The following is a 14,503-nucleotide window of genomic DNA, read 5'->3' as shown; positions in this document are numbered from 1 at the left end:
AGTACTTGGGTAACAATTAGGACCCTTCAGAGTCCTTGTCTAAATTTCCTGGGCTGACAAGAAGCCTTACTTTGAATGATACCACTGAAGTTCCACTGTGAATACCTTACACAAATGCCTCTGTGATTTACATCTGAACAGCCTGGCCATGTGTTGAAAACAGCAGAATGTGGATAGAGAACTGCCAGGAAAACTTCTACTTTGAAATGGTGGTAGGTACTACGTAGTGACTGCCTGTGAGATATCAGTCATTGGCTTAGATACAGCTTTTCTTTTAAACCTTAAAAAAGTCTCTACGTAAGGCTAGGTATGGTGGTACACTCTAGTAATCCCAGCCAGTAGAGAGGCAGAGGCAGGAGAATCACAAGTTCGAGGCCAACCCAAGCAAAGTTAGGGAGACCTTGGTCTCAAAAATAAAGTATAACAAAGGGCTGTGGGAGCTGCTCCAGCAGTAGAGGGCCTGCTGGCAAATCTCTGCCTTTCTCAGATCTTCCAGGCAGGCAGCCCCGCAAAGGGCCCAAACCCCTTCAGTCGTAGAGAAATCACCCACAGTTACAAAGATAGGGTCATTTATTCATGTTATATCACTGGATTGCAAAGGCAAAAATACAGTTGTCTGTTCTTAACACCAAGGTCACATGCCAAATCCCCCCATGGTAAATACACACATTTGTATACATGGGATATCAAAACACATAGCACGATAGGTCTCTAGAATAGGAAAGCTTGTCATCCTGGCTGCATGGGGGCACCCCACCCCCAGCCCAGTGGTTGGTCAATACAGACTCTGACTAGTCTGAAGGCTAGGACAGCATTTCCTTTACCTTCCTGTGCCATCTCTGCTTCTGATCTTTCCCAAAGGCCACATCACACAGGTCACCAGCAATAGTATTAGAAAGACAGAGGAAGGCACAATATATAACAACAGCTTGGTACATGACAACAACTCCCAGGTGAAGGAAATGGCTCCCTGCACCCTCAGCTCTGGAATCCCCAGTGAGGGAACTGACCAAAACATCTCACAAGCCAGGCAAACTTCCAGGCCTAACAATACCCTGGGCCTGCAGAGCCTGTGAGAGCACTGGAAGGTCAGCAAGTGGGGTGTACAGGCACAGCGGAATTTCCCTTGGTTTTCAAAATGAACATATTTGACATGAAAAAAAAAAGTAACTGGAGAAAAGAAAGAAGAAAAGACAGGATTTTAAGAGTAAAGGAGGTAACAAAAGTTACCACACAGGCATCTGTCTCCTTTCTTTAAGGCACTTTGGAAAAGTCAAGATCCGGGGACAGAAAGAAAGTCTTTTGTATTTCCCCAAACTTGTTCTCAGTGCAGTTGGTCTCAGTTTTAGTAACATTGTTAAGCCATAGAAACTGACAGAGGAATACTCTTAGCATAAGCCCATTGCTTCTGCAGAGAAAGATAATTTTTAATCAATACAAAGGCTTCTGGAAAAAGAACCAAGTTAGCATCTGAGATGCTCAAAGTGATAAAGGCACAGTTAGGATTAAGGCCAGGCAACAGTTCAGCCTCCACACTCAGGGATGTTGCCCATGAGGCAGTGGTTAGGGTCCTGGTTGCCAAAAGCAAAGGGCTCAACTCTGGGATTAGGGAGCTGAATCTTAGGACCTCAGTCCAGGATGAACTTGGCAAAGGCCTCTGTGGTAGAAGTGCCTCCTGCTGTCTTACCCCAGGCAGCTAGCTACCCATTCTTCAGCAGAGGTGAGTTTGTGAATGAAGCCCCTGGGGGTTAGGGGTTAGCCTCACCAGGTAGAGCACCTGCTAAAACCCTGAGTGGGAGGGGAGGCTTTAGGCACCAGAGTTCTCAGGAGGATTCAGGGTGTTGGTTCAGTTAACTCTTTAGATCAATAACTAAAAGGCATATTCATGCTGGAGAATGAACAGTCTGTTTGACCCTGAGTGCCAAAGGCAAGTTTTAGGGAACAGGTAAGAGGCAGAGGAAGGAAAAGAAACAGGCAGAGCAGGAGAGGAAGGGGAGAAGGGGAAGAACCAGTAATGTAGGATAGGCCTGGGGAGTGTGGCAGAGGCTCTTGGGAGGCAGTCCCCGCCAGAACAGGGGTTCCCCCAACTGAGAAGGTACCAAGGGATGGTAAACAACCCCACAACCTAGAGCCCTGAGGGGTCAGTTCAAGGAGGTTGAGGTTCCTTCCATCCTGCCCACCTGGGGAGGGTGGAGAGGTGGGGAGTTCTGCCAGATAGACAGAGACTGTCTCCCAGGTCTCTGAGGTCTGGCAGGATAATGCTGACTGGGAGGGCTTGCCCTCGCCAAGGGACCTGACGGTGATTTTGCTCCTCATAAAACCTGGCCTGCCAGCTAAATCTGAGGCCCATTGTGGCCACTACAGCATACATTATTTTTTTCCACTAAAAAAACTGCTCAATCCCCTCCCACATTTAAAATACCACAATAAAAATACATAGGAAATTCAAGTTTACATAGCATGCCCAGAAAAATAAATTGTCATGACTTAACACTAAACAGTAATGCAAATTTGGATCAGCACAAATCAAACTATACCATAATTAGAACTCAATTTGTTCTTTCTTTAAAATACTACAAACTGCTTCTTTAAAAAAAAAAATCTTTACATTCAGAAATCAGACAATCTGGAGATAGGCCATTGTAAGTGAGACGATCCAAGGCTTTTGCTCTGATGGCTAAAAATGCCTTGGAATTCATACATAAGCAGGACAAAAGGCTCAAGTTTTAAAATTCTTTTGCTAAAAGACACACACACAGTGATTGTAATAGTTGCATACCACTGAGAGAAGGTGGGGGAGGAATGGAACATGAGACTAGTTGAAACTTTGTGTTTTTCTGTCTAAAATATGACAACCAAAAGATATCATACCCATCCAAATTCAGCAGCAGTATCCAATTTTTCATGAAGTAATAAGAACACCACAATTTAAGGCAAAGTTCTTACCCATTTTACAATTTAGTAGTTTTAACAGTGTGAATGAGCCCCACAGTCACCCAGGTTTGCGCTGTCAGTTCTATTTGGGGTGACACCTGTGAACTTGTCAAGAAGCCCCCAAAGGCTCACCATTTTTACACTGACAAACACCATGTAGAACTAAGCCACATGCCGAGCCAAGTTGGGAGCAAAATATTCCACTGATCCTGGTCATCTGGAAAGGCATCTGATTGATGAGTGAGGGAACCTATCACTCAGATTGTACAAATGAGAGGGACCAGCCCAGCAGACTGGCAGAGACACACAGCAAAGGTCCCTAGCCATTTTCAGGTCTCTTATTTGTACCAAAGCGCTAGCTTGGCATCCCGATGTCCACTGTGATTTTGGTATACAATGGGTATCTCTTTATGTCCAACACCTGGTAGGTGAGTGAGTTCAAACCATCAAAGCGCATAGTTTCTTTTGTGTGTGCAATTCGGTCGAACCTACAAGGAAAGAAAGGGCAAGGAGAAAGTGTCAAAACAGAAATCTTAAGAAGGTATGTTTGTACTTCTCCCCCTACTCCTCACCCTCATCCTGGGTCCCTGCCCTCAGACTGAATGCCTCCATTTCTCTGGAGGCACAGAGCCCTCTCTAGAGCCTCAGCCCTGCAGCCTGCACCACCCTAAAGGGGAAAGAAGAAGGGATAAGAATGAACACAGAATGTACCTCTGAGGATTGGGTTCATTTTTCTTGTCTCTTGAGTGGCGGATCATGCGACACTTCCCGACCAAAGCATTTGGGCGAGATATAGACATGCCTTTAAAAACTAATCTGCAAAGAGTAAAGGGACAAGTCTTTATTCTAGAGCTGCCATAAGGCTTGGATCCAATAGCCCCAGCTGTAAGACTGTAAACTGTAAGGCTGCCCCACCCATAAGCCTGCTAGCTGTTCTCAATCAGGGCAAACCCCAGCACCATGCTGGGACTCATGCAACCTTAGTTAAAACTTACACTCCTTCTGCTTGCCTTTTCACCAATGACTTGCAGTTTGTGGTGTTTGCCCTCACAGAATACAGTGTGGAAGCTCAGAACCTGGGGCCTTCAGTGCCAGGCTGCAGATGAGAAGGGGAAGTGGAGTGGGCAGAGAAAGAATAACTCATCTGGAGCAAGTCATGAGGATGGATGTGCAGGCAAATGCATAAAGGTGAAAGCCAACACAGTGCCCTCAAGGAATGTTAGCTTCCAGAGACTGATGGAAAAAGGGTGGGTAGGAAGTAGAAGGTGATGTGGATGGAAAGAAGAGCAAGGGACTAAGTCATGGAGGCCATCTCAGGTCATACCACTCAACAGTGCCAGTCTCTGGGACACAATGTGCAGTGCTTCCCGAATGGTTTTGGCCATGGGGACATCTCTCTGTTTCAAGAATGGAGGGCAGAGAACAAAACTGGAGGCAGCCAGACCAGGGTTGAGGATTCTTCGTTAGTCCAGGGCAATAGAATGAGGATAAAAAATTGAAGCCTTGACAGCAGGAACATCAAAGAGAGCAAGCAGGACTGGCTGACCTTGAATGACCTACAGGCTTGCCTTCCTCTTAGTGCTTATTCCAGTGCCTGGCATACAACAAGTAGCTCACAGTACTTTCATCTTTGAGAAAGTTGCTCCACACACCACACATCCCTTAGTTCCACCACCTTGGTGTGTCAATTCTAGATGTTTCCTTCCTCCCCAGCCACCCTGAATTTTTGAGGTTTGTGGTATCCTATTAACCCTGCACATCACCACAGTAGTGCAGAAGGTTCACGGAAGTGTGGTTCTGTGGAAGAGGGGTTGTTTCTGTTTGGACCTTTGTGTCCAGGTCTTCAGTGTCTTTCCCACTGGGCCTGCCTGGCACAATGTTATGTATGCAGCAGATTTCAGTATATGCATACTTGATAATCAGTTTGTATATTCTAAAACTAAAGTTTCCTTCAAGGCCTGTATTAAAGACTTGAGTCCACGTCAAGTTCTCACATAAAGGTAACGTTGGATGACACTGGGTGTTCCAGGGCTGGAATTGTGGCTGAAGCAGCAGAGCACCTGCCTTGCAAGTACAAAGTCTTTGGTTCAAACACCAGTACCACCAAAAAATAATAAATAAATAAATACATAGATGTACTCCAATTCAGGAAGGGTACACCTGGACATGTTCTGGAATCAAACTGAGTGACAAGTTCAGACTGCTCCCAGAGGGAGAAGACGCTTCTGATCTGCAGCTGGCGGGACTGAAGGCTCCACTGGCAGGGAGCACTAAATAGAATGTGGCTTCAAATGCCACCGACAGATGGCTTTTCACTACCTGCCATGACAACCCACAGCATACAGGTTTACCAGCTTAAAAAGAGTCCTGGGAGGTGGATAATTTAGCCATGGTGTGATAGCTGTGGAGTACACAAGGTTTATCTTCTTTCATGTATGGTAAAAATATTCCAAAATAAAAATATAGTACAAAAGTGCAGTGAAGAAAGTTAGGTTTCTAACCAAGGAAACTTGTTTCACACTGAAAGGGGACCACAATGAGATACTGAATTTTTCCTTCGGCACAAAATGGCATATACAATTCAAAGTAAGCATGCTCCTCTACTTGGTTCCCATTTTCCTAAAGACCCTGCTTAGCACCTGCAGGATCTACAAGAACACATGTCTAAGCATCTGGGCTGAATGGTGACTGCTTTCCTCCTAAGAGTCAATCCTTGATGAATAATTAAGTACTGATTTAAGAACTGAAAGTAAAGGTTGATAGGGCACAAAAAGATCTAAGTTGGAACATTACCTGTTAAATATGTCATCATCTTCTCCTCCCCAACCCCAATAATTATTAGGAAATCCATTGATGGCAAGAAACTGTTGTTTACTTAGAGCAGAAACGCCTCCAAAATACTGAACGTAAGGTAGGCTGGGGGAAAAAACACATACACAGAGCATCCGTGGTTAGTAAGTTTTGACAGCCCCAAAATAAAGCTTGATTAATGCATGAACACTTTTAGTTATTCTTCATTTCCTGAAAAAAATATTTATTTTGGGTGGTACTGGGGCTTGAACTCAAGGCTTCCCACTTGCAAAGCAGGCACTCAACTCTACTATTTGAGCCACACCTCCAGTGTGAAAAATTTTGATTTTTGGAGGTCTATGAGGATTTTCTTTATTTGGTTTACTTTTGTGTCATGGCTCAGATCATCCTAGAGAAGATACGAGTATCAAAATGTATACTTTTCCTCTTTCCAAGAATGCAGTGCTGTTTCTGTGGTTATCTGGAACACTAGCCTGTGACAAGAGTGGGGCATAAGCACAGTTCTTCTGCTGTGCTCAGAAATCTAATTCCCATGTGCTCTGCTCCTGCAAAGAATTCCTTATCCAAGAGGCTCTGAACCGGAGACTGCTTTAGAGTTTCCCTGTGACCACTCTACCGTGTCCTCTTTCCACCCGATCTACCAAAAGGCGTAAAAACAGCTTTAACTGTAACCTTAACAGCTGAGGCAGCATTTCTGGAAATTTGCTCCAGTAAAATATTCTTTGAAATTTCTACTTATCCTGACTTAGCAAAATGCATAATGATGAATCTATTATTATTATTATTTTTTTGTGGTACTGGGGTTTGAACTCAGGGCCTGCACCTTAAGCCACTCCACCAGCCCTTTTATGTGATTTTTTTTTTTTTTGAGAGAGGGTCTCACAAACTATTTTGCCTGGGCTGGCTTCAAACCTTGATCCTCCTAATCCCTGCCTCATGAGTACCTAGGATTACAGGCAGGCGTGAGTTACCAGTGCCCAGCTATGAATCTATTTTTACATATTTCCAAGTAGGGGACATCATCCTTCTGTACCTTTTTGTATTTCAATTATCTCAATGGTTATGAATGGTGAACTCCTGTGAGATAGAGCAAGCACTGATGAGAAACATCAAGAATCAGGATGTGCCTCAAATGCCACACAAAGGCCTTTCTGTAGGTCCTCCAGGACTTCAGTTTTGTGTCAACCTTAAGTGCAACTCCAAACCACATTCAGGCTCTTAATGAACCTCAAAGAGACTAAAACCCATCACATACGTTAAGGAAAACTCTAGTTCAGACTTTGAGAGGGAAAGTCAGCCAAACCATATAGAATATATGAAATTAAAGACATCACTGAATTATTTTCTTTTTTCACCTTTTTTTTGGGGGGTGGAGGGAACAAGGGGAATAGGGTCTTACTTTGTAGCCCTGTCTGGCCTCAAACTTCGGATCCTCCTGTCTCAGGCTCCCATGTGCTATGATTATAGGTGTACACTACCATACCCAGCACTTACTTGAGCATCCTCTCATCCTCTCTCTTTTCTTCCTTCTCCCTCTCCCTCTTTCTGAGACAGGGTACTGTATTGCATATGCTGGCCTTGAACTCATAAACCTTCTGCCTCAGCCTCAGAGTTGCTGGTATTATAGGCATGTACTACTGTGCCCAGCTTATAATAATTTTTTTTTTTTGGTGGGACTGGGGTTTGAACTCAGGGCTTTATGCTTGTGAGGCAGGCACTCTACTGCTTGAGTCACACCTCCAAGTCCCATTTTGATTTGGTTATTTTGGAGATGGGGTCATGTAAACTTCTTGCCCAGGATGGTCTTGAACCATGATCCTCCCAATCTCAGCCTCCTAAGTAGCTAAGATTATGGCCTGAGCCACCAGCATCACACCTTTAATGTGAGGATTAAATTAGAGGTGGCCAAACCAATAAATTCTTTTTTTGCTTGGTTTTTTTTTTTTTTTTTTTTTTTTTTTGAGGCAGTGTCTCTCTAGGTAGCCTAGATTGGCCTGGAACTCACTATATAGCACACTCACTATATAATTCACTATATATAGCCTTGAACTTGTAATCCTCCTGCCTGTGCTTCCTGAGTTCTAGGATTACAGAACTCAGACCAATTAGGTCTTCTGATAATTTAAAAAAAATTTTTTTTTATCTTGGCCTGGCACTATAATTCTAGCTACTCAGGAGGTAGAGATCAGGAGGATCGCGGTTCAAAGTTAGCCCAGGCAAACAGCTCCCCAAGACCCTATCTCCAAAAAACCCATCACAAACAAAAAGGGGGTGGAGGAGCTGGTGGAGTGGCTCAAGATGTATGCCCTGCGTTCAAGCCCCAGTACCACAAAAAATATTATTTTAATGCCTTTTTTTTGTTCTTTTTAAATACATTTTATTTATTAGCATACATTAATAGTACAAGGGGGGGTTGAATGGATAATAAATGTTTTTGTAGAAATAGATTCTTAGCCACTTTTGTGGAAGCACATGCTAAGTTGACAAGATTTGGTTTTTCTGTCTTTCCAAGGCCCCTAAACCTGACTGGTTCTCTGTAAACCACACATAGCACTGTGGTAAAAAAGTGGGTGATCACTTGGTCCCGATGGTGGAAGGGATGATTTCAAGTGAGGAATAATAGGTATCAGGTATGAAATTGTCTATTTCAAAAAGAAGACAAACAGAGAGGGAGGGAGGGAGGAAAGATTGGGTGTAGAGTAATTTCTGAAAAGTCTAAAAATGATGCTACATTCAAATGTTCTCCCCATAAGTTCAGCTCCTGAGTAGCTCTGACCTGGGGTAAGACTTATATTCTTCAAGGAATATAAGGCCTTCATGCCCCTAGGAGGAGGAGAGGAAGAAAGGATGAGAATGAGCCTAATAGAAAATAGTTGTATTCACACAAAGGAACTGCTGTCTGTACATACAAGCCACACTGGCTCCTCAGCCTAACCCAGGGTACCTAAAACATGGGTACCCTGCAGCACAGCTTCCTGGAGCTTCAAGTTCATTTGAAGTGAGGAAGGGAAGGTTATATTATTCAACTGATGGGTAATTAAAATCAATTTTATGTTATACAAACAAAAAGACTATGATAGATTATGGATTAAAAAAATGGACAACAAGGCTATGTTCCACATATGCCAAAGGTGGGAATTATACCTTTGCCCCTGAGGATGGGAATAACTGGGCCCTTCACTAGGGACACTTTGGTGGAAAGGTGTGAACTCCATGCTTCAGCAGAAGCCTGTGCTCTGCTGGGAAACAGAATCATGTTCCTTTTTAAAGTGCTACGGAACATCTACCAAGACATCCAACCTCAAAAATGCAGACTGAGGACTGGAAGAGTGAATCAAGTGATAGAGCAACTGTCTAGCAAGCCTGAGGCCCTTAGTTCAAACCCCAGTATACTGTCTAAAAAAAATCATTCCCTTTAGCCAGGTGCTGGTGGCTCACACCTGTAACCCTACCTACTCAGGAGGCAGAGACTAATCATGAGGATCACAGTTCAAAGTAAGCCTCGGCAAATAGTCTGAAAGATCCTACCTCGAAAACACCCAACACAAAACAGGACTGGTGAAGTGGCTCAAGTAGTAGAGAGCTTTCCTAGCAAATGTGAGGCCCTGAATTCAAACCCCAGTACTGCCTAAAAGAGTTCCTGAGTTCAACCTCTAATACCACCAAAAAAGCCCCCCAAACAAAAAAAAACTGTTCTCATCTGGATATGCAGTAGTTACAGGCATTTCTGGACTCTTCTTCCCTTCTCAAATAATATCTGACTTGGACTTAAACAACAGCCATTTCTCAGAGGCAGCATTCTCCTGCAGAACCTGGAGGCACACATTGGGGGAGGCAGAACATTTCCTATTGCACATATAAAAGAGAAACATCTCTTACCTAAATCCAAACTTGTCCATCGCAACAGAAATGTGCCGGGGCTGTGAAAAACACCTGTAGGCATTATGGTCATCCATTGGAATGAGGTCCACATCGCTAAACACAAAACAGTTGTAGTCATAGTCCTTCAAGGCCTCTTGAAAGCCAATATTGAGGAGCTTGGCACGATTGAACATAGTGTCTCCGGCCTGGTGAAGAAAAAAGAAGTTATATCAGATGCCATAAGGCCTTTAAGCAGACTACGAATGGACAGTGACCTGTCCATTATACATGGTCATTAGTCAACTGTTGGGCCTTTTTTTCTGCTCTTACTTCACAAACCAATCTTACGTATCAACTTGAGTTAGTAATCCTATTTCTAGGAGGATTTTGTCCTACAGAAGGACTTGCATGTGTGAATAACAATAAACAATGTTGTTCACTGTGGAGTGCACAAATGATAGAACTTTCACTGGACAACTGGTTAAATAAGTCATGTACATCCATACAATGGAACAGAGCTATTAAAGGAAGGAAGGAGGGAGGGACAAACAAGGTGGCATAATTCCAGCACTCAGAAGGCTGAGGCAGGAGGATCTCCAGTTTGAGGTCAATCTGGGCTACATTAAGAGACCCTGTCTTTAAAGAAAATAATAAAAGAAGAAGCTCTAAGGTAAAAAGGGCATTCAAACACATGTCACACACACACACACACACACACACACACACATATACACACAAATATATATATATACATACATATACACATTTATACAGATATACATTTTATACTATAAATGTATATATATACACACACATATACATATATATACTGTAAGTAGACTAACTCTAGGAAAGATACCCAGAAAATGGTGACAGCTGGGTGCCTCTCTATTTCTACCCTCTTTGTAAGGTTGACTATGGTTTTATTACCACATTGTATGCCTTCCATATGTCTGTCAGGCACTACACTAGGTGCTGAAGAAACACAGCAAACCCAACTCAATCTCTGCCTTCATAGTGCTCACAGTATAAGGGAGGAAGTAGCCTGATACACAGCATGACAGAATCAGGGTGTATGAGAGGGAAAAGGGGCACCTCCTTCAGGGTGCTGGCCACAGAGGGCAAAGTACCAAGTCTGCTGGTGCAAAGATACTTCATATTTTATTGACTTATCTCTTATTTTCAGCATCCCCTCTAAAATGCAATCTCAATGAAGGGTAGGATCTTTTGTTTCTTATTCACCTAGTGCCCCACTGTCATACAGTAAGAGCCTAATAGTTTCTGGCTGGCTAGATGAATGAATGAATGAACGAAGGAACTGATGAACTTCAAAATACAATGGCAGATGGCAACCCCCTCTGGGAAGCTCCAACCAAATGGCCCCTGTGGGAGTCACCATGGGGGGGAGGGGCTCTGCTCTTACCAATTCCCACGGCCCCAGATTAGTAGAGAAGGTCCAAACACTTCCATTCCTCCCCTGCCACACACACACACACACACACACACACACACACACACACACACACACACTTAGCAGTTCACAAAGCACTTCCACATGAGCTCTTATCTTGCTCTCACAGTATCACCATGAGGAAACAAGGCCTAACACTTTGGAATTGTCACTTGCTGTCCTTTTTCCCATATCTCTTAGAATCAACAGCTCAGAACCCTCTACTTTGGGTAAAAAATGTCCCACTGGGGCCTGTAATCCATTCATGGCCTCAGAAATGGTATGTGCAAAGTCCTCTCTGCATAACCATGAAAGAGGAAATTAGCATTCCACAATGCTTTCTGTGTGTGTACAGAGCACATGGATATACCACTCTGTTCACCTTCAGGTGGGCAACTCAGAAACAAACAACTTAGAGAAAGACAGGAACCAGGAAGTCAGAACTTGCAGCCAAGAGGATAGTGAACAAATTAAGAAAACATTTTATACACAAGAGCTCCTCTCTTCAACCCTGACAAAGCTCTCTAACCATGCACAGTAAAAGGAGAAGGTCACACCCAAAGGCACACTGTGTTCTTTAGCTGCCCTATCAGTTAAGAGTCTGTCTGTAATTCTGGGTTCAGCTGATTTCACGTAAGTCACAGAGTAAAAAGCTCAAAGTTTAGAAAGTGAATATGAAGTAATTGGAATTATTATTATTGTAACAACATATTGCTAATATTCAATGGGGTGGGGAGATATATACCAGGGCATGAGCTAGATGGTTCTACATGTATAACCTATTGTTTGATCATCTTTTTTTTTTTTTTTTTTTTCGGTACTAGGGCTTGAACTCAGGGCCTACACCTCGAGCCACTCCACCAGCCCCTTTTTTAATGGGTTTTTTCAAGATAGGTTTTGCCTGGGCTGGCTTCGATCCACGATCCTCCTGATCTCTGCCTCCTGAGTAGCTGGGATTAGAGATGTGCGCCACTGGTACCTGGCTCATTTTAACAGTCTTGTAACAACACTTGCCCCAAACCAGATTTACATTTCTTTCTTTTTTATTTTTAAATATGGAACACTTCACAAATGTGCACGCCATCCTTGCACAGTGGCCATGCTAATCTTCTCTATACCATTCCAATTTTAGTATATGTGCTGCTGAAGCAAGCAGCAGACTTTTCCTAACATGAAGCCCCACTGACCACTTTTCTAACAAGTAAAAGGGAGGTGGATCCCACAAAGACTTTTACACTTCAGTAGTAGACCCCATGATGGCTGCCCAGCTCACAACCTCTCTTGGCACACTCCCCAAGAACTGAGGCAGGAGTCCTTGGTGGTCATCTCTGTACCACAGGACCTGCTTGCCATGACTATTTGATCTAAGCAGATGCTTGACTGAAGTTTAACTAAGTAATGCTCTCCTTTTGGGAGCTAGAAATTTGAAACCATGAATGAGCATGAACAATGGCATCATGGAGAAGAATCCCAGGCAGGCAGGCTTCAGCCCCTTGCCTCATGGTGGCCTAAGAGCTCTATAGCTCCTTTAACCCAGAAAGGTACCCTAGCATCTGGCCCACATTTAGAACTAGTCAGGCAATTTTCCAAAATAACTTGCACTACAGATTACTCCTCCACTTGGGCCTCATCTGTGTGAACCGGTAGGGGGAAGGGCAGGGTACCATTTGCTAATGTTCCATGGGCCTCTAGGAATCCTAGCTGGGCAGGACAGATGAGGAAAGTGTGTCCTCCTCTTCCTCCCCAGGATTCCAGAAAACTGAAGCATTTTCTAGGCTTCTTTGGGTGAAATGCTTAGAAAGACAGCTTAGCAAGCCCCACACAATCTTTCACTAATAGAAGCTGTTCATCTTCCTCAGGTGTGGGAAGACCCCCAGCCTCATTCCCACCCCTCCTACCCGGCACATTAATCTAGTGCATCTGCTACTTAATTTACTCAAGTTCACTTTTATCAAGCACCTACTATCTACCAGACCAGGTCAAACACACAATCATGACAGATAACTTTTTTTTTTTAAGCCTTTTGAGAAAGGGTCTTGCCATGCAGACCAGGCTGACCTTGAACTCTCCATCCTCCTGCCTCCATTACTTGAGTGCTGAAATTTCAGACATACACCACCATGCCCAGCTTCAGACACATATTTTTGTCCCAGCAGTACCAGTTTCTTCACTATTAGCTACAATTTTGAGCAAATCACACCTCCAGGCCTTAGTTTAGTTTCCTCTTTTGGGTCATGGAGATAATACCAGGTGAATTTATTAAATGAGACCACACATGAAAAGACCTTAGCACACTGCCTGGTGCTAAGTCAGCTACTATTTCAATTGATAGAAATGGGTTAAAACTCCCACCCACCTTGAACCATCAAGACCTTTCAAAATGCCTCTCAGGGATTCATCCTGGAGACTCCACCTTTAGTGTTTGTATCCTTCCCGATCAGCTTCAAGATTCTTCCCCTAGGTCCTGCTTCTCTGAGGGCTGGAGAATTTCTCAAAAGGATTAAGGCTTCAGTTAATTAGTCTGTGGCTCACAATCATTAGGTTCCAGCAGCAGCAGAAAGTCAGAGAGCTTTAGAGCCTATAAAATAAGTGGGAAGTCACCTCTGTGAAGAGGAGCCAGCACACTGGGATAGGTGTCCTTTTGAAAGACAAGCTTTTATAGGTGGGCTTCATCTAATGTTGTTTGACCCTTTTTGCTAGGGTCAAAGGAGAAGGCAGGAAAAAAGAAGAAAGGCCAAAAAATATCCAAAAATCTCCAAATGACTAAACAGAGACTGCTGAAGGCAGAATGAGACCAGACAGACTCTGGGGACAATAATGGGAGAAGACAGTTCTAGAGGCAGAGAAAGGCAATGTGATAAGAGCATTTGTAAAGGCTGTGAAGAAAAGCAAAGGAACTACAAGAAATTCAGAATGGGTGAAGCCAGAATGAGACCTGAAGGTAGAGGCGTGTGTGTGTGTGTGTGTGTGTGTGTGTGTGTGTGTGTGTGTGTGTGTGTGTGTGTGTGTGTGTGTGTGTTTTTAAGCTTGTTAAGGCATTTAAAGGCTTTATCTTTATTTAGCCCATAGGGAGTCTTAAACTATGCTTTGCATGTCAAAGAGGAATTTGTGCTTCAATCCAAGTGAAGGTAGGAAGACCAGTTAAGAAGCTATTGTATAATGGGACTTCATAAAACTAAAAAACTTCTGCTCAACAAAAGAAATGGTCTTTAAACTGAAGATACCATCCACAGAGTGGGAGAAAATATTTGCCAGCTACACATCAGACAAAGGTCTGATAACCAGAATATGTAGGGAGCTCAAAAAACTAAACTCTCCCAAAATTAATGAACTAATAAAGAAATGGGCACGTGAACAAACAGAACTTTCTCAAAAGAAGAAATTCAAATGGCCAAAAAACACATGAAAAAATGCTTACCATCTCTAGCCATTAAGGAAATGCAAATC

At 43.3% G+C, this 14,503-nt stretch overlaps 1 protein-coding gene and 1 non-coding gene across 2 annotated transcripts in view; both read right to left on the bottom strand.

Annotated features, from left to right (window-relative positions):
• Positions 1-552: 552 nt before the first annotated feature.
• Positions 553-14,503, bottom strand: part of B4galt1 (beta-1,4-galactosyltransferase 1) — a 52,299-nt gene continuing 38,348 nt past the window's right edge. The window contains exons 3-6 of the mRNA XM_020156175.2: positions 9,625-9,812; positions 5,728-5,850; positions 3,646-3,750; positions 553-3,422 (exon numbers count right to left, since the gene is read on the bottom strand). Of these exons, the coding sequence (XP_020011764.2) occupies positions 3,290-3,422; positions 3,646-3,750; positions 5,728-5,850; positions 9,625-9,812 (549 nt within the window). The 3' untranslated portion in view covers positions 553-3,289. The remainder of the gene's footprint in view (positions 3,423-3,645; positions 3,751-5,727; positions 5,851-9,624; positions 9,813-14,503) is intronic.
• LOC141415913 (U6 spliceosomal RNA) lies at positions 12,106-12,208 on the bottom strand. The gene has a single exon (XR_012440865.1). It is a non-coding gene; the product is annotated as a U6 spliceosomal RNA (small nuclear RNA).

This window comes from Castor canadensis, chromosome 13, assembly GCF_047511655.1.
Source record: "Castor canadensis chromosome 13, mCasCan1.hap1v2, whole genome shotgun sequence".
In the NCBI taxonomy this organism is placed as follows: Eukaryota; Metazoa; Chordata; class Mammalia; order Rodentia; family Castoridae; genus Castor; species Castor canadensis.
Note: the sequence above shows the minus strand (reverse complement) of the source record. Positions and strands in the feature narration are given on the sequence as shown.